Source organism: Equus quagga, chromosome 6, assembly GCF_021613505.1.
Source record: "Equus quagga isolate Etosha38 chromosome 6, UCLA_HA_Equagga_1.0, whole genome shotgun sequence".
NCBI classification, from domain to species: Eukaryota; Metazoa; Chordata; class Mammalia; order Perissodactyla; family Equidae; genus Equus; species Equus quagga.
The window spans coordinates 115941058-115961719 of record NC_060272.1 but is presented as its reverse complement, the minus strand read 5'-3'; the positions used below and the strand labels follow the sequence as shown (position 1 = coordinate 115961719).

At 38.1% G+C, this 20662-nt stretch overlaps 1 protein-coding gene across 4 annotated transcripts in view; it reads left to right on the top strand.

Annotated features, from left to right (window-relative positions):
• The window catches only part of TTC39B (tetratricopeptide repeat domain 39B), a 134299-nt gene extending 124467 nt beyond the window's left edge, over positions 1–9832 (top strand). For all 4 annotated transcript variants that reach the window (XM_046665031.1, XM_046665034.1, XM_046665035.1 and 1 more), the window contains 2 exons: positions 1520–1636; positions 2830–9832. In XM_046665031.1, coding sequence (XP_046520987.1) covers positions 1520–1636; positions 2830–2920 — 208 coding nt within the window. In that variant the 3' untranslated portion in view covers positions 2921–9832. The remainder of the gene's footprint in view (positions 1–1519; positions 1637–2829) is intronic.
• Positions 9833–20662: the final 10830 nt, after the last annotated feature.

The window sequence follows — 20662 nt, the reverse complement described above, 5'->3', positions numbered from 1 at the left end:
CTTAGTTTGATGTAGTCCTATTTGGTTATTTTTTCTATTGTTTCCCTTGCCTAGGCAGACATGGTACTTGAAAATATGCTGCTAAGACTGATGTCGAAGAGTGTACTCCCTATGTTTTCTTCTAAAGTTAAATGGTTTCAGGTCTTACATTCAAGTCTTTAAGCCACTTTGAGTTAATTTTTGCACATGGTGTAAGATAATGGTGTACTTTCATTCTTTTGCATGTGACTGTCCCAGTTTTCCCAACACCATTTATTGAAGAGACTCTGAAGAGACTCTGCTCTCTCCATTGTATGTTCTTGGCTCCCTTGTCGAATATTAGCTGTCCGTAGATGTGTGGGTTTATTTCTGGGCTCTCAATTCTATTCCATTGATCTCTGTGTCTGTTTTTGTGCCAGTATCATGCTGTTTTGGTTACAATAGCTTTGTAATATATTTTGAAATCAGGGAGTGTGATACCTCCAGCTTTGTTTTCTTCATCAGGATTCCTTTGGCTATTCGGGGTCTTTTGTTCCATATAAATTTTAGAATTCTTTGTTCTATTTCTGTGAAAAATGTTGTTGGAACTTTGATAGGGATTGCATTGAACCTGTAGGTTGCTTTAGGAAGTATAGATATTTTGACTATGTTAATTCTTCTAATCTAGGAGCACAGAATATCTTTCCATTTCTTTGTGTCTTTTTCAGTTTCTTTCAACAATGTTTTATAGTTTTCAGTGTACAGATCTTTCACCTCTTTGGTTAAGTTTATTCCTAGATATTTTATTCTTTTTGTTACAATTGTAAATGGGATTGTATTCTTAATTTCTCTTTCTGCTACTTGGTTATTAGTGTATAAAAACGCAACTCAATTTTGTATGTTGATTTTGTATCCTGCAACTTGACCATATACTTTTATTATTTCTAAAAGTTTTTTGATGGATTCTTTAGGGTTTTCTATATGTAAAACCATGTCATCTGCAAATAGTGACAGTTTTGCTTCTTCCTTTCCAATTTGGATCCCTCTTATTTCTTTTTCTTGCCTGATTGCTTTGGCCAAAACTTCCAGTGCTATGTCAAATAAGAGTGGTGAAAGTGGGCACCCTTGTCTCTTCCTGTTCTTAAAGAGATGGCTTTCAGTTTTTCTCCATTGAGAATGATATTAGCTGTGGGTTTGTCATGTATGCCCTTTACTATCTTGAAGTACTTTCCTTCTATACTCATTTTATTCAGAGTTTTTATCAAAAATGGATGCTGTATCTTGTCATATGCTTTCTCTACATCTATTGAGATAACCGTGTACTTTTTATTCTTCATTTTGTTAATGTGGTATATCACGTTGATTGATTAAATATGTTAAAAGCATACTATTTATTGCCATAGTTTATTAGATGCTTTGACTGTATAATGAAACCTTTTCTCTGAGAATAGGCTTAGGGCTGCATCTGTTTTCTGAGAAATGGGGAAAATGCGTATGTTGAAAAAGAATTATGCATTTCTCGTTCTGTTAAGACTTAACTGCTTTTCATTCATTCTTTTAGTGAAAAGCTACTCAAGTATGACCACTACCTAGTGCCATTTACTCTGTTTGAGTTGGCATTTTTGTACAAAAGCCAAGGGGAAATTGACAAGGCCATGAAGGTTCTAGAAACTGCAAGGTAAGTGATGATGGAAGCTTTTCCTTGATTGCTGTGGACTAGGGACTATAAATATTGTTGTTCCAGGTATTCATTATTTGGACATATTTAGTATTGCCTAAACAGTGCTCAAAAAGGCAAATTATAATGATGAAAATATTTGCTGTTGCTAGTGAAAGACTAGCAGTTCACTACTAAAAACCAAGACCATTGGTGATCAAAAGTTACCACTAACTCAAGCCAGTACCGATGATGCCAACGTAAACAGACTTCCCGATAATTTCAAGTGTCAGTTGTCTACAGTTTCCCTTATGCAGTAGGAGCTTTGCAAAGTTGCCAAAATTAGTAGCCAGACATTTAGAAAAATATTCAATTACATCTTCTGGTAAACTCTAGTAAGATGTTGATTTAGCTTCTGAATAATAACCCTTATTCTGGATAATAACCCTTATCAAGTTTACCCATAAGTAGCCTTTAGACCTATATGAAATGAAGAGCTATAGAAAGATGTGAATGCCACTGTGAAGAAAGAAGTTAGAGCTCACCCATGGGCCAACACAGTGTGTGAAAGCAGGAGCCCAAAGTCAAAGCCATTCCATTTTGCTGATTTTTAACAATTCTAGCAAGGAGAAGTCAACATGAATGATCTAAGTAAAGTTTTTAAATAATCTGTGGATTTCTATGGTCTCTTCTGACATTGTCACACCATAGTTATTGGCCAAACCCTTGATGTTTGCCTGTGAGAAGTGGAGTGAGTAATTTTGGTGTTACCAAGGAATCTTGTTGTCTTTGTTGTGTCATGAGAGTTTCAAGATAATTCTTTTGGGAGGTGACTGATCATGTTCACCTTGTTTATAGGAGGGAGCCTTAATTTCCAGTTTAGAAAAGGAGGTCAACTATTTAGGAATAGTTCACAACTATTTAGGCTTAAAATGTTAAGCCCTCCTTGTAACCTTCTTGCTGTGTTTGTGAATGGCTTAGAATTAAGTAGGCCTTGCTACTCAAAGTATGACTTTTAGATCACCAACAGGAAACTTCTAGAAATACAGAATAATTGCCTCCTCCCCTCTCAGGGCCAGAATCTACATTTTAAGATCTGCTGTTATCCACGTTCCACTTGAAAGCAAATAAGGAATGAGGAAGGGGAGGATGGTGGTGGTACCCTGGTATACAAAGGAACTTTGACGTCACAATTCTATTGTTACTGTCTTTAGAAACAACTACAAAGATTACTCCCTGGAGTCCAGACTACACTTCAGAATTCAAGCAGCTCTTCAACTGTGGAGAAAACCTTCCTCAGATTGATTAAAACGTGAAGGATGGAATTTTCCCTCAATTACCGCCGGCATCTGCTAAAGATTAGACCTTGTATTAAGGTGGAAAAATGATCTTATGAATGAGAGAAAAAAAAAACCTAATTTTATTGTCAATATTTTCTGTCATCTGTGTGGTTTACTATTGGTCTACATAAACGGTTTTTTCTTTTTTTATGGAATGATGTTCGATATCTACAAAATTCTTATATTTTGCCTCTCCAAAAAGAATTTCATATTAGATTTGAATTGGAGAGTGAAGTCTTTTTAAAGGACTCACAGGTACAATAAAGTCTAATGAGATTATTTATTTTTTTAATGTGGAAATCAATATTATTTAAGTAGCAAGTGGCTTACAAGTTGAGCCATTTTTAGATTTGTTGGTCAGTTAAACTTGAGATATTTTGTTGCCGAGTATTTAAATTCAAGAGAGGAAATTAGAAGTCACCTACATTCAAAATAGCTTGCCAATAACCTCCTGAAGACTCCGGAAAAAGACAGGCAGTGGATGTGAACAGGGATGGGACAATGTCCTCAGCAGGTTGAAGAGACCTGTATCTAGAAAAGATGATGCAACATTGTTACTGTTTTTTTATTCTTCATGTAAGTTAAAGGTGGTGACACTTTTGAGAGACTATCCTGTTTTTGAATGTATTTAAGTCTATTATAATAAAATTCAAAAAGCTCTGTATATCTTAAGGGAAGAAAAAGTCATATTTTATAAATTATCCTCGACCTTAGCAATGAGTCTAAAACATATACGTTGATTCTTTTTCTTATAGGAAGCAAAGTTCTTGCTACTTTAAATGATATGTAAAATATCAATAATTTTTACACTCATGATGTTGCTGAGTAAGATCCAATTTTCTAATCTCTCTAGCACTGTGATGGTTCCTTGTAAATATATGGACTGTGATTTGTCCTTCAATCAGGAAACACAATCAGAGCATGGAGCCAGCAAAGAGAGCCTGACTGTGTGGTCCTGGCTTTGCTACCAGTTAGCAGTTACTAGGGTGACGTTTAGGGTGTCCCCTGCCTTCTGCATCATTGTGTTTTCCTCATCTGTGAAATGGTAAAAGAACAGATGACTTTCAAGGTCTCTTTCAGTTTTATAGCTGTGGGTCTGTGTATTAGGTATTTATTTTCAGCAAACAAAGTTAAAATGTTTAATCCAAGCCATTCCCAGTTAGTGTGTGTTTTATTTTGCAGTCATCACTGTACCCCCTCGCCCTTCAAATATGTATGTGTTTTGGCTAGGGACAAGATTGCATCCAGAGCGAGGAAAAACAAGTCATGAATGGATGAACCAGAGTTTTGTCCTATTTCTATTTTTATTTTGAAGAATGATTTGTCATGGAAGCTTTGCAGTTCAACAGAAACAGCCCCAAATTGGGAGTCAGGAGCCCATCTCTGTCAGTTAATAGTTTCTTGACACAGAGCAAGTCATTCACTCTTTCTGGGACTCAGTTTCCCCAATGGGGATAGCAACATAGTGCTTGGTGCTTGTGAGGGCTCAATTGGATAATGCATATGATATCTTTGTGTAAACTGTGAAAGGCTATATGAATATGAGTTGTAATAATTATGGTTTATATGCACTGATTACAGTATCAACACAAAGATATTGGCTGAGTCTGTGGTCTCTGATATAAAATGAAGGAAACATGGAAATTCAAACACCTTTAAATTAATTCATGTGTTTGGCACTGACTATAGCTCGGATTATGAATTTGCTCCTTGCTATTTATTCCCTGCTACATTAGCCTGTACCCAACTGGTACTTGGTGGTGTTTTCTTTAAGATACTGATTCTTGACCAATAGTGAGGATGTATTTCCAATGGAATATGATTAATACAGCTCAAGTCAGAGTACCACCCCTTCAGATGGTGTGCTGCCAGATCCCAATATGGGCTATTAATATGAATTATATAACTTTACTTTAGGTCTAGACAAAAGAGGAAATAAAGTGAACTGTCATTACAATTAGTAGAATGTGTGTTCAACAATTACTTTCTATACTGGTAAAAAAAAAGTTTATAAATTTCTTAGAAGAGCTTTGGTAGCATTCCTTTTGTAAAGTACGAACATTCACATTATTTTGGTGAGAAGTTGCAAGTCAGAGTGAAAGTAAAAAATGTTCTATCTGGTATAAAATGAAAACAAAACAACGTAAGCTAATAGTGGTTATTTTTATTTTATTTTAACCCTACATTACCAAAACAAATATAAAAGAAATTCATATCTTCAGTTTCAATTTTTTCTTTATTTTTCCTTCTTTTCTTTTTCTTTCCTATTCTTTTGTGGTTACATGGTAATATGGATAATGTATCGAATGGATTTTTGAGTGCTGTAAATATCATTAATGCTACAAATATTTATCTATTTCCTGCCATGTTCGAGATGTCATGGTGGTACCAGTTTCTTGTGACATCAGCTAATATTGCATTTTTGGTTATTTTGTGATTCAGTGTGTTCTGTGAAGAATGAGTCTGAAATGACAATGTTTTATCTAATGTTTTGAGGGGCATATGTGATGGGGTTGGGCTGCCAATGTGTCTGACAGTTTGTGCAATTTGTATAGTTCTTAGTGTAATTGCTTTTTTTTTTTTTCTTTTTTTAAATGGAGAGCCAGGGTTCTGATTGGTGCTGTGTAAATTTGAGACTCAAGTAGAGGTTATGCTTTGTAGGATTGGTGACAAGGAAGGCATGACTTCCACTTGACAATTAATGGAAGATTACGTTGGCTCTTATAGGAACATATATATTTTAATGTTTTTATGCTTCTCCTGGGTACAAGAAGGTCCCAAGTTAATAGGAAAAGGGGGTTCATTGACTCTGTTTTTACTGCACGTGGGCAGAAGCTGTAGGGAGGTGAAGTCCAGATTAATCAGCATCAAAGAAGATTTTTAATCATTGGAACAATCCGACAGCATAACTACCTCTTTTGCAGAAGAGTGAGTTTGGCAGAGCTATGTGACTCATTCCTCGCTGACCTGGAAGCTTAGAGTTGAAGCTCGAGGTCCCCCTGTGAATCTTTGTTCAGGCCTTCAACTCAGTGAGATGTGTGTAAAGAAGAAAGGTCTCCCTCTTTCAGAGAAAAGTGAGTGTTTCCTCTTGTGAAGCTGCTTGTAGAGGTGGTTACTCTGCGATAGGCACTGAGAGCCCCTGCCGTTGGTACTCATTATCATTCCACTTCTCATCCGTTCCTTTAAAGTGACTCTGTTGATGTTTTTGAATAGTGGTATTTCTTCCTTTGGATATTGAAAGTAATAATTTAAAAAAGGTCTTTGTGACCAATTGGAAGAATTTCTGGAATTACTCTGATTGATTCTTCATTGATTTTTTTTTCATATTCCTGATTTTTTTCCTAGTTATTCTCTCTATAATTTATAAATCATAAATTCAAATAAGTTTAGTTAAAATGAGTTCACAAAGACTCCGGTGATGGTTTTGATGTCCTAAGATTTTGTGATTCATAGGCCCTGGAATGGATCATGGGGGATTATCTCATCCTCCCCGACCTCTAAGCAGTGTTGTTTCTCCTTCAGTCCTGCTCTGTCCAGTATGTAGCCACTGGCCTGGCGTGGCTTTCGAGCACTTGAAACATGGCTAGTGGCACATACTGGAATGATGCTGAGTGTCAGGAAGCGTTCATTTACACGTGCTGCAGTTCTATTTAAAGGCCTCCCAGTATCATGATTCCTGGAGTTCTGGCTTTTCCTTGTCTACTATGATCAGCCAGTCACCAGAGCTGCATTGTGAATTGTGGCTCAAATACATATCTGTGAAGTTTGCTTTTTCTGTTTAAGTATCCATAAACTTTTATTTCCTCATGTTTACTTTGCAGATGATCAAGGTCATTGGCGCTTTTGAACATTATTCCTTGCCCACCCCCCAATCTCTTATATACTAGACTAAAAGACCTTATTTTTAAGGTTACTATTATAGTCTGACTTTACAGACATTCCTTGCTTTTTCAGATGCAACATCGCAAACTTAGGAGTTGTAGACGAAGTGACTCTAGCCTTTCAGATGTTACATTTTATGATTAAAATAATATTTTCTAAGGTTAATATTATTCTGAAAAATTTGGTGACTTTTCCATCCCTATATATTATCAATGTTTCAACATTAACTCAGCTAGGCCAATGTTACTATTTAAAGATTTAGGCACAAGTTACCCACTTAGAGAATAATCTGGCAGATAGTTTATTTAAAGTTATATATTTTATACCTTTTGCTGCCTGTTATTTTTAATGTGTATGATACCTAAGTGATATGCATACATGTGATTGATGTATTTTTAATCTCTTTAGACATTTCTTGATGAGATAGATAGGTAGATAGATAGATAGAAAACAGCTTACAAAGATTAAATAGACAATGTTTTGTACTGTTCTTTCAGAAGGGGTACAGGATTTTCTCCAGACTGTTTCCCCTTCCCCAGACCAATTATTTACATATTTTTTCTTTACGTATTAGATTGGATGTTGTGAAACCCTATTCCTGCTTCTCAATGTCCACTAGTCTTGTCTCTCATAGATCTGCTGTTAGATTTAGTTCCTTCAGAATGTTGAATTTGAAATGTAATGAAAAGGACACGTCAGACTTTATCATGAGGGAGAATATCTTCTGTGTCGAGCAGTTGCTGTCTGACCTTGATGCGGTTGAAGTCCATTCCGGTCTTTTTGTAACTTCATAACTACAGAAAGAAATGATGCAAGGACTATTTAGCAGCTTGAGAAGGCTGAGCAGGTTCTTAGCCTGATCCATCCCAAAAGGATATGCGGGTCTAACTTGAGAGGAAGTCCATTCCCCCTTCTGTCCAGTTTACAGATGTGTCAGCACAGTAATACTGTAACACGGCTTTGCATGGAAAAGTCAAAGCAGCCACCTTACTGTATTTAACTAATAAAGAATGCACACAGATACCTACAGATTGGATATTTAATAGGAAAGCTCAAGATACTTTAATACCAAGCTTCATTAAGTAAAAATTGTTACATATTAATAAACAATACACCTCGTATGTTAATCTAGTAGTTCTTAGAAACGCATGGTTTAAATGATGAATATAAGGGATGCTGGCATATCCCAGTGGGAGCTTTTGTTTTATTGCTACTTAATATTTTCTAGTAAATTGGTTTTAATTATTGGTAGTCTGTTTGGTACCATTTGGGAAAAAAAAAGGCTGGTCATAGTATAACAGAACTGATAGAGAAATTGGATAAAATGAACATATTAAGGAATCTTGCTTATCATTTCAGTTTTAAAGGAATTACGTTATTTTTGAAATGCTGGAAGGTCTTCTTCACTTTGAAGGGATGACACTCCCTGCGTTGGAAATCATGCAGACATGTTAATTCATTGTTATCTTTATTGGAGACAAGTGTCCAGGTGGCAATTTGGGTATAGTAAATGAGTTTAAACAATTTTCATTAAATTACTTCACTTTTTTTCTAAAGTCATTTTATTCTTCATAGTAGACAATTGCTTTCTATACAGTGATTTGTTTTTTAAGGCAATAATTTACGTGAGAAGAGATTATGATAAACATTATAAATCTTAGGCTGTTGATTTAATGGCTTAAGAAAACAGTATCATTGGGTTCTGTTTACGATTTTCAGAAGGAGCACACGTGTGTTTTACTGATACGTGCTGTCCAGAAAAATTACTTAATTCTCAACAATATGTTGCATTCTCATGTTGTGTTAGGGGAAAATTTTATAACTAAGTAGTTTATTATTTACTATTGTTTTCCCTTTGCTAACTGTTGACGTTCAAACACCTGAATGAATACCAGCAGACTCATTTGTATACTAGCATTTTAAAATATTTATTTGCAAATGTTCATAGAACTCTTGAATTTTTTGATGCAAGTCGCTAAATGATATGTAAAGGCAAAATATATATTTAATAAGTGAGAAGTATTATTTTATTACTGAAATTTATTTCCAAAGCAAATTTATTTTGTAGATACTTCACTTGGGAAATTTTGCTTTGCCTTAAAACACAAACAAAATAAACGTGTCTTGTGATCTGGTCACCTGAAAACCCTTAATGTTACCTTGACTTGTAAGGGGATTTTGAAATTCTTTGATAAGGTATATTTTTCACTTTTATTTGGATTAAACAAAAATAGTTAGAGGTCATAGTGTTTTGTAATCAATGTCTGCTTCCCTGTTGAATCATCAAAGCTACCTGTATGGACTTTATAATTCAATATTTTATTAGTAAAAATTGTCAGCGTTTCATCTCACTCTTTCTCTTCTCATTACATTTGAGCTTAGTGTCCTATCTTTCCTGTTCCCAGCGGTCACAGTTTTACAGAGCAGAACATTTTTAGAAACTGAAGATGTGTGAGTTCTATGGAGATGAATGTGTTAGTAGCATCCATCTGCTGATCAAGTAGGCTTTGGATCTAGTACCCGAAAGTGAAATAGATTGTAGCTGTAAAAGCATGGTATCAACATAAGTCCAGAAGAAAGAAGAAAACTGTGAACTTCTGATGTTTTTAATATAAAAACTGTGTTCTCAATGAGTATTCGCTTACTGATTGTGTGTTAATGTTATCATCTATGATTTGTAAGCTAATGCTGATAGGAGATCTAAATTTTCAACATGAAGACAACAGTTCCTGTGGCCTATTTTTAACCTTAAGACATTTTTGAAAACAGATGTCGTCTTAGAAATTGTATTTTTAAGTGCAAATAAATCATCCCAACTCGAAAGTCAATGTTTTGTTTTTCATCTCATAGTATTACAGAATACTCTGCATTATTAGATGCATGTTTAAGTTGCCAGATGTTCTCAGAACTCTATATTTTCATATTGCTACAACTGGTTTACCTATAATGTGCAATTGAATTGTTATTTAAATAAATTACACTTGATGGAATTACAGTCGTATTCTGGTTGGTCTACATGTGAAAGATGTACACAGCATGTATTTTGCTGGCCTTTAATTGTAGCATGAAGTACACTTGGATTTTTGTCTCTTAGTAAGACTTTTTAAAAAAACCTTTACAGGCACATGTGAAAGCCTTTGTTTGTGCTGTGTTCTTGGCTGAGCACTGGGGCATGAAGAGATCAATTGGATGATACAGTTATCTTGAGGGAAGATTACCTTCTTGTTCATCTTTTTGTAATCTTTTTAATAGTTCAGAGATTTAGATTAGCTGCCAGTATGTTCAGTTTAAAGAGGAATCTTTAGCATTCACTGTAACACAGTGAAAACAAAATTGGTCTCTGGAAATCAGAAGGTCTGCATTGAGGCTGAACTTGGTTAGGTAGTGGGCTGTGATCCCCCTCCTCAGCAGCTTAACTTCTCTGAACTTTGCCTGACCCCTCTGTAAAATGGGGACAATTCTGCTACCTCATTCAGCTTTAGGGAGGATCAAGGGAGGAGGTATGCAAGAACCAGGAAGGGCTAATCCAGCATGAAATACATTCTCCCACCCCTCCCCGGAACAGTTAGGGTAAACTAATGTCTGTCACAAACCAGGTGTTCCTGCCAGTAGGTGGCTTTTCATGTCGTGATTCAGTAACCCAGGTTCTTTCAGTCTTGTGGCTCTGCCGTCTTCAATGCGTGGCTGCTAAGGTCACTGCTCTTTTGCATCAAGCTGCCAAAGGGGAAAAAACATGGAGGGTTGTGTGAGGGAGGTGGTACATATCATCTGTTCATATTTCATTGGCGAGAGCTCAGTCACCTTGCTTCACCTAATGACAAAAGAGACAGAGATATGTAGTCTAGCTGTGGGCTCAGGGAGAAGATGAAATGGGTGTGGTCAACAGTTAGCTTGTCTCTGCCCATCCCTGTTGGGGCTGGATGCTCCATGGTTTCTCCAGCGTGTCCCATGCTTTCATGTTTGTCTTTTGTTTTTTGGCATGAGCAACCTGGTGGAGTTGGGAACACATTAGTTACAACTCTTTGGGTTGGAAGTAAAGAAATCAGCTTGAGCTAGTGTAAAAACAAAAACTTGAGGTGGAATATATTAAACAGATAAACAGTGTCTTCTGGAACCCAGGGGCAGGAATGTGGGAGATCCTCAGAAAATATATGACTTCAGAATAGAAAAGCTGTAGAGATCCTTTTTTTCTCTGTCTCTCCTGCACATTGACTTCCTTCTGAGCAGATAAACCTCTGTTAGTGGTTCATAGGCTACACGATGGGAGGAAGATGTCCACAACAACAAAGGGTTATTTTTCTCTCCTGTTCCATCTCTGTTTCAGGCCAGTGAGGGGTCTACTCCACATTGTCCTCATGCAGGGCCCTGGGCTGCTGGAGTCTCCACCATGTGGCATGAGAGAGGAAGGGAGCACGGTATATAAGAATTGGCTCTTAAAGCTTCCACGTGTAAGTGACACATATTTCGTGTTCAAAGCAAATCACAGAGCTTTACTTAACTTCAACTGAGCAGGAAAGTGCAGCTCTATCATGTGCCTGGAAGGAGAAGTACCAAAAATAGTTGGTAAACAACACCAGTGCCTACCATAGTCCAAATATTTGGTTCACTCTCCTTCCTGCACACAAAATACATCCATGTCTGCCCCAAAGGAGATAACCCCAAGATCCCATCCAGTTGTGGCCTCTCTGTGACACACCCTGTAGTCTATTTCAGATCCAGACGTGGCTCTGATCTGGAGGCCAGGAACTAAAAAGTTATTTGCCCTCTGCACACAATTTATATAGTGGGTGAACAGAGGCAGGATATTCACAATAAACACACTCACTCCGAAAGTGAAAAGTGAAGCAGCGGAAGCACACAGCAAACTTTGGTCTGTTTCAACTCTAACATCTCTTATTTTGAGCCTCCCTACCTTGGGAAAGGAGAATGCGTCTTGATTAGGCCTTGATCCCATTTCCTGGGAGTAGTGCCCTTGTCCATTTTTCTCTGTGGCATCTGGCTTCACCTTCTGAGAGATTCTTTATTTTCCATAATTTCTTTGGCCACATTTGAAGTGGCTATCAGGGAAATTGCCCTCCTTAGGACCTGAGAAATTTTCTTGGCCCTTTCCTGCCTCATGTTGGGGCCAAAGGATCATTTTAAGTCTCAAAAAGTCATATATCTTCCAATGCAGGAAGTTCTTTGGCAGTACACTTCTCTCAAAAATATAGTTTGCTTTTTGTTTATTTGATTCAGGATCATGTACCAGGTAACCACACCACGCTTTTTCCAAGGCATTACTCTCATTCCCATGTCCAACCTTCCTTGACCTAATTGACTAAACTTAATATTGAATTTAGTCAGTACCATCTCTGGAATAAATTTCTGTATTAATCAGAATGGGCTAGGATATGCTTTTGTAACAACCCCCAAATCTCAGTGGCTTGAAATAACAATAGTTTATTTTTTGCTCATGCTATATGTGCATTGATCAATAGAGAACCCTGTTCCATGTTATGGAAGCCATTGGAACCTCCACCATCTGGAATGATACTCATTACTATGGCAAAGGAAAGGGATTTTGGCAAATTGCACACTGGTCTTTTCTTTTAAAAAGCACTTTTATTGAGGAATAATTTAAATACCGTAAAGTCTATTCCTTTGAAACATACAAGTCTGCAGTTAGTAAATGTATACTTTTGTTCAGCCATCACCACAATCCAATTTTAGAACAGTTCCATCACTTCAAAATTTCCCTCGTCTGTTTGCTGTCGGTAACCACGCCTAACCCCCTGGACCCAGGGAAACACTGACCTGTTTGTGTTTATAGTTTAGCCTTTAATACAAATTTATATAAATGGAATCAGACAATTATTTCTAGCTTTTGTCACTTAGTATAATGTTTTTGAAATTCATCCATGTTGGATATGCTTGTAGTTCATTCCTTTTTGTTGTTGAATTATATTCCATTGCATTAAGATACCACTTGTCAATTATCCATTCATCAGTTGATGGACATTGGATTGTTTCTAGATTTTGGCTTTCATGAATAACACCACTATGAACATTCACATACAAGTCTTTGAGTAGACATAAGTTTTTATTTCTCTTGGGAAGATACCTAAGAGTGGAATGCCTGGGTCATATGCAAGTGTATGTTTAGCATTTTAGGAGACTGATTGTCTTCCAAATGCCCTGCACCATTTTACATGCCCACCAGCAATGTATGAGGGTTCCCATTTTTCTACACCTTCGCCAATACTTGATGTTGTCAGTCTTTATTTCTGTATGTGCGCAGTGGTCTCTCTTGGGGTTTTGATGCATATTATTTTTTAATTGAGATATAATTTGTATTATATAAAATTCATTATTTTAAAGAGCACAATTCTGTGTATACAATTCAATGTATTTTTTAGTCTATTCACTGTTATACAACTAACAGCACTCTCAACTCCGGAATATTTTCATCACCTTAATTTCATGTAAGGATTTGCAAATTCTGGACATTTCATATAAATAGAATCATATGATATGTGGGCTTTTGTGTCTGGCTTCTTTTGCTTAGCACAATGTTTTCACAGTTCATCCACGTCATAGCATGTAGCAGGACTTCATTCCTTTTTGTGGCTGAATAGGATTCCATTATATGGATGTACCACATTTTCTTTCTCTGTTCACTAGTTGAGGGACATTTGGGATGTTTCTACTTTTTGGATATTATGAATAATAGTGCTATGAACATTCATGTACAAGGTTTGTGTGAACATATGGTTTAAATTTTCTTAGGTATATACCTAGAAGTGGAATTGCTGGGTTATATGGTAATTCTACATTTAACTTTTTGGGGAACTGCCAAACTGTTTTCTAAAGTGGTTGTACCACATTACATTCCCCCCATCAACATTTGAGAATTCCGGTGTCTCCACATCTTCACCAACACCTCTTACTTTCCAGATTTTGATTATAGCCATCCTAGTGGGGGTGAAGTGGGATCTCATTGTGGCTTCTTTGATTTGCATTTCTCTAATGACTAATGATGTTGGGCATCTTTTCTTATGCTTATTGGCTGTTTATGTATCATCTTTGAAGAGAAACATCTATTCAAATTCTTTATGCATTTGGTTATTTGTCTTTTTATTGTTTGGTTATAGGAGTTCTTTATATATTCTGGATACTGGACCTTTATCAGATATATGATTTGCAAATATTTTCTTACATTTCTTTGAGTTGTCTCTTCATTGTGTCCTTTGACAAACAGAAGTTTTCAATTTTTTTGAGGTCCAATTTATCTGGGTTTTTTTTGGATTCCTTGTGATTTTGATGTCATGTCTAAGAAACCATTACTTAATCCAAGGTCACACAGACTTACTCCTATGTTTTCTTCTAAGAGTTTTATAGTTTTATTGTTACATTTAGATCTTTGATCTATTTTGAGTTAATTTTTGTATATTTTGTGAGATAGAGGTCCAGTTTCATTTTTTTGCATGTGGGTATCCAGTTGTTCCACCACCATTTGTTGAGAAAGACACTGACTTTTAAGGTGTCCACCCAGAACTTTCATATGCATCATTTCCATTCATGTTTCACTAGTCTAAGCAAGTCATGTGGTTATGCCCAGCTTCAAGGGGACAGGTAAGTACAATTCTACCACATCTGTCCATAGTACCAAGTTCACATGTTATGGTTCCAGTCACACAGAGATACCTATCTTTCTCAGTCCAGGTTCCAAGTCCTTGCAGGGGGAGTTTTTATTGGCCTAGCTTGGGAGAGGTGCTGACCCTCCTCTCAAATAGTGGTGACCAAGGGAACAGGGTCATTTGGAACAAAACATGGCTGCTGGAAGTTGACCCTTACAGACTGGTGAGTGGGACAGTTAAGGGGAAAGGACCATTATAAAGTTAGATTTATCTAACTTTATCTAACTCAAATATCTTCTATGGGTTTGAATCTAATTCTGGTTTTGGTTACTTGAAAATTGGTCTACAAGTGTATGTTCCCCAATTGTACTTTTGTTTAGCAAATAATTTATTGAATTCCTGCTATTTCCTTCAAACACTGTTCTAGGCACTTGGGAAATATTAGTGAATAAAACAAAGATCTCTGGGGCCGGCCCTGTGGCCAAGTGGTTACGTTCACGTGCTCTGCTTTGGCAGCCTGGGGTTTTGCTGGTTCAGATCCTGGGCACGGACATGGCACTGCTCATCAGGCCATGCTGAGGCAGCATCCCACATAGCACAACCAGAAGGACCTACAACTAGAATATACAACTGTGTACTGGGGGGCTTTGGGGAGAAGAAGAAGGAAAAAAAAGAAGATTGGCAACAGATGTTAGCTCAGAACCAATCTTTAAAAAAAAAACAAAGATTTCTGCCTTCATGGGGCTGATATTCTAGTGAGATGAGACAAACAAATAATAAATGTGATAAGGAAATTATATAATACACGGGTTGGCAATTTGAGGCCTAAAGGCCTGCTGCCTATTTTTGTAAATAAAGTATTGCTCGAACAAATGCCCATTCATTTACATATTATTCAAGGCTGCTTTCCCACCACAATGGCAGATTTGAGAAGTTGCAAAGAGACCTTAAGGCCCACCGACTTAAAGTATTCACTATCTGGCCTTAAAGAAAACAGTCATTCCCCATGTAATATGTAGAAGGTGATATGTGCAACAGGAAAAAGAAAAACAGAGCCGGATAAGGGAACTGGGAATGTTGAGATGGGGAAGAGAGTCAGCTGCGATTTTAAGTGAGATGGTTGGAATTGGCCTCACTGAGAAGGTGAAATTAGAGCAAAGACTTGACAGAGGGGCAGGAGCTAACTAGATATCTGGGGGAACAGTACTTCAGGCAGAGAACAAAAGCCAATGTGAAGACAGTAAGAAAAGAGTGTACCAAATGCATTCAAAAAACATGGAGAAGGCCATGTGGCTGACCTGAAGTGAGTGAAGGAGACTGTAGTAGGGGAGAGATAGATGGGCGTCAAGAACTGTGTAGAGTCTGAGATTTTACTCTATTTGCAAGCTAGCAAGTTGAGACTGCACACTGTTGTGGATTCTGGCAGAAGACATGAGACTCCTGAGTCAGAGACACAAAATCATTATTACCTATGGCACAACAAGCAGCATGAGCATCAGCATGTTTGCTTCTGTACCCTCTGTCCTAGTTCCATGGGGCCATGTCAGGCACCCAGTTGGATGCCGCACCCCCAGTGGGTTTGTGTCCCAGCTCAGGAACCCCGAGCTCAGGGAACCTGAATCTCTTATAATGAATTATAAGCAAACCTGCCTGCCCTTTGCTCTGGAGGGAGACCTTATCTTTGTCACACTGGACAGTAAACAAACCTGCCCTCTGCTCTGGAAGGAGACACTATATTTTCCAAAGCTGCTTGCCATCCAAACACTTTTGAAAAGACTGTCTGGAACAAAGTCAGTGCCCCTTGCAAGATATGCAGAAAAGCAAAAGACCTATGGAGAATTGTCTCCCAATAATAGATTTATAAGGTACCTTCATTAGGTGATGGGGCCCTTTTAAGAATTTTGACTTTCACCTTGACTGAAATGAACCATTGCAGAGTTTTCAGCAAAGGAATGATGTGAGCTGACTTAACGTTTTGAATAGATACCCTGGCTGCCATGTGGGGGTTAGAATGAGGTGGGCAAGGGCGGAAGCAGAGAGACAGGAGGCTGCTGCAGTAATACAGACAAATGGTGGCTCAGACCACTGTGTGATGTTTTGGGTTGGGGCCTAGACAACTGGAGGATGGAGTTCCATTAACTGAGATGGGGAGAGCGACAGATGGAGCAGGTTTTGGGTGGGCGGCGGGGGGAGATGCTCTGAAATCAATTTTGGACGTAATGAGTTTGAGATGTCTATTAGATGTCTCAATATCAAGAGGGCAGTTGGATAAATGACTGGAATTTGGGAGAGAGGTTTGTATTGAGAAAAAAATTGGGAGTCCTCGGCATACAGATGGTATTGAAAGCCATGCAACCGGAGACTTTTATAAGGCGAGCTCAGGGAGCACCCATGATATTTCATCAGAATTATAACTTGGGGTGAATTATATGCCCTGTTCACCCTCAAAGCTGGATCAAGCTTGTTGAAGTTCAGATTGAATCAGATATAATACAGGTGCATAATATTAAGCACAAACTTAAAAATGAGCTCTTCTGATAAAACAATTAGGGTTTTTATCTGGCTTTTTGCAGACTCCCATATATCTACAAGAGGCAGAGTGTCATTTGAGCTTTAAAGGGGGGAAAAAAAAGCCAAGCATAAAATCTGAAATTTTAATTAAGAAAATTTGACAATGTTAAACAAGAAGCAGCTGTGAGGGGGAAGATTTGTGTGCATTTTTAGCCCCACTTTGAAAGCTTCAGATTGTCTCTGGAGCAAAATGCAGCAAATTGTCACAAATCTTGTTTTCTGAGAAACCGGCTATATCAACATTACGCTGTGCCACCGCTACAGCCAGCATGCCAAAAATAACATGAAAAGAAATGACTGCAAATCTATTTAGAATTAAGCCAGTAATTATTGCGTTTGTGATCATTTCCAAGAATTGTTCCTACCCAAATATTAAATGGAAAATAAGAAGTGCTCATTCTAGCCCTGAAAGTTTCTATTTTATTTTTCTCCTTTTCTTCACTTAACCGTTTATGTTAGTAGACTAGTAATAGTTTTAAACAGAGCCCTTCTGTGTTGAGATTAAAAGCAAACTCATTTTAATAATATTCTGGGGATTGTATTTTTCTTTATTTAAAGATGAAATGTTTTCTCTATTTTTTTCATCTGTCTGAAGTTATTTATAACACTATAGCTTCTTAAAACTCAGATTAAAAGGATGTGATCTTTTAAAGTCCTGAGACATCAACTATTTCTTGATTTCCCCTCCATTATCAGATAAGTAAATCTCAATTCGGCAAAATATCTATTTGGCAAACCCTGGGTGAACATGGAGATAAGAATGGTGATAATGGAACCAATGTAGGGACAGAGCTAAATACTCTTTTGAAATTTTGTCCATAAAATGGCTTCTCTAAAAGAGATGGAATCCTTTATTCCAGGAAAGTAGTTGTTTTTTTTTCAATGATGAAAGTATAATTATTTAGGAAATCTCACTTTACTTAGTATTTATCTAGCTTCTTCTCCCACTGTTCCCATATTCCCCCTACAAATTAGATCCATCAGCCGACCACGTAAATATTTATGGTGCTCATTAATCCAGTAGGAAATCTGTATATTCTGACATATCAGTGCCTTAGGGGGTTCTTTTTTCCTAATCATGGTCAGGGATTTATGCATAACTTCTATCCAGTAAGAACAGGACACATTCCTCCTCTACCCTGTCTCAACCAGGTGATCTTCCTAAGGCCAAATCGGGCAAATTTTGATCCCAAATGGGGACTTGCTGACTGCCTGTCAGAAAGATAAAGGCTTCTTTTAAAAATAGCTGCATGATGTTTCCTGTCAATGAAACTGCGGCTCTTGGAAAGGAGGCTTATGTTGGAAACTTCTGGCAAGGTCCAGCTCATCTGTAGAGCAAAGATGGTTCCTGTGTGATGCTCTTTCTGCCATCTAGTTTCATTCGTTTTTAGGACCAGAAGCTGTCCCTCAGACATTTAGCAATCTGTGTGTGGAGTACGGACCACAGTGTGGTTTACTGTAGCGGTTCTCAGTTTTCTACATCTTAAGTTCTACAGATCTTTTTTTGGTGGAGGGTGAGTGCAGTGGGGAGGAGGCACCAAGGCTGTCTGTAAATATTCTTGTTTTCTAAGCAGAAAGTGAGATGGTAAGGGCCATGAGGAGGGATGGCATTTCAGATTGCTATGCCCTTCTGTGCCTCCAAGATGCCCTCCTCATCTTTCTAGATGAGTTCTGTGTCCCTAGACTTAGTTTACTCAAACATTTCAAAGAATATTAAGTGTCCAAGATTCTAATCAGAATTCGTGGCTGGATAGTCACTGTTGGGTGATATCATTGTGTAGAATGCAGGGACCAAGAAAGCACAAATTCCCAATAATTGATGTTAAAACCGTGTGTCTGTCATTGGTTATCAAGCAGCAAGGCAATGCCAGGTCTGTACTCTGCTAGACTTAGAATCCATTTTCATGGCTCTTACTTATTAAACGTCCAAGCCACAGGGAAGCACAAACTCAACAACTGTTCCATCTTTCCTTCCAGATGAACGCTCTTTTTCCATATCCCCCATAGTGATATTTCCGTTAACATTTGATGCTCAATTTTTATTTCCCCTAAAAGTGATCCCTGGAAGTCTTCCAAAATCTTAGGAAGCACGATAGGTTTGATTTCATCTTTTACTTTTTCACCTGTTTCATCATAAAGCCAGTTTCTTGATTTATTTGAGCAATCTTCTGCCCTCCAAAGGTAGGGTCTGTAAAGCTGAGTCCAAAGGAAAAAGTTTCCTGTTCCAAGAGCAGCAAATTTCTTTCTCCGGATGGCCTCTAGCTGCCAGCCAGCTACCAACTGTCCTCTCATTACTGCCGTTTGTTGGCTCTCCCATGAATGTTGTGAGCAATGCCTGACTCTTCAGCCGCTTTTAGCTCTTCTGGCAGTAGCCCCTCCTTGGGAAGGACCTGGAGATGAAGCTAAGACTGCTTCCCTTCCTATCTTTGTTGGACATGTTGCTGCAGAATGACATGGATAGTTCACAGTTAGAGCTGGCAATTGCACTCAGACTGGGCTTCCAGGCTGTCTCCTGGAACAGTCACTGAGGTTGTGCTTCCTTGTTCTGGGTTGTAGTTCAGGCATTTATTTAGTAAGAGCCCGGAAAACAGGATTTCACAGAACTAAAGGAGATTCTGTTAGACCTTGCCCTGGCACTCACATTTACAAGTTGTTCTTCTGGTCTCTACAGGCTGTGAATGATGAATAGAAGGAAAGCAGGGAACTTTCTAGGGCCTTTCATCCCTAGATGTCCCTGGGTTTAGACTTCAACTTGTGTCTAATGATGGTTGATGATGGCAATGGCTGTTGTTTTTGCTGTTATTAAGCAAATGTTACTTTTTTTCTCTACGACGTGTTTTGTTTTGTTATACCAAATTGTTCAAATAATGCTGAGTAGGAATGATCAGACACCTACTGAGACAAGAAGGAATTTGAATTGTAGACAATTATGCCAAATCAGAAGAATGAAAATGGCTATTTACAGAAGAAAACACAGATACCAAAAATGAAACATAGAGAAAAGAGTAGAAAGTCAGCAACTAGGACATGCCACCCCTTGATTTGGAGAAAAGCCCTCCTGTGACATTTCCTGTCCTTTGCCAATGGACATAGGTGTTTCTTCTTAGTTTCAAGCCTTCTTTTCTGAGTAGGCTTTACTCAGAGAACCCAGCTCATCAGATGTAAGTTAAATAGAACAAATTTTATCACCATCTACCTCCACCTCTTGACCTGAAGGGGAAAGAAGGAAAGTAAGGAATAGAGGCTCCAGCACTTACTCTTCAAGGCCAAGCCCCATGCTGTTGAGATTCATGGGAGGAGAGTGGCTCTCACACCACAAATCTCAGAGGTGTGCATTATCAGCCCCATCTGCTCAGGGCAACAGTTCTGCCAGTGGGACTTTGGGCAGGTCACATGACAGCATGGACCAGAGGGTGAGTCTGATATTCCAGGATGCCCAGGAGAGGCCTGGAGGGCTCCTCTGATGGGACTAACTAGGGGTCATCATGGCACTTATCTAGAGTGGCTGGGTTTGCTTAGCCCAGACCACAGGGGCACAAATACCCAACCAGTCCTTTCAAAAAACCCAGTTCAAAAGCTCCTAATTCAGGGGCTGGCCCCGTGGCCGAGTGGTTGGGTTCGCGCGCTCTGCTGCGGGC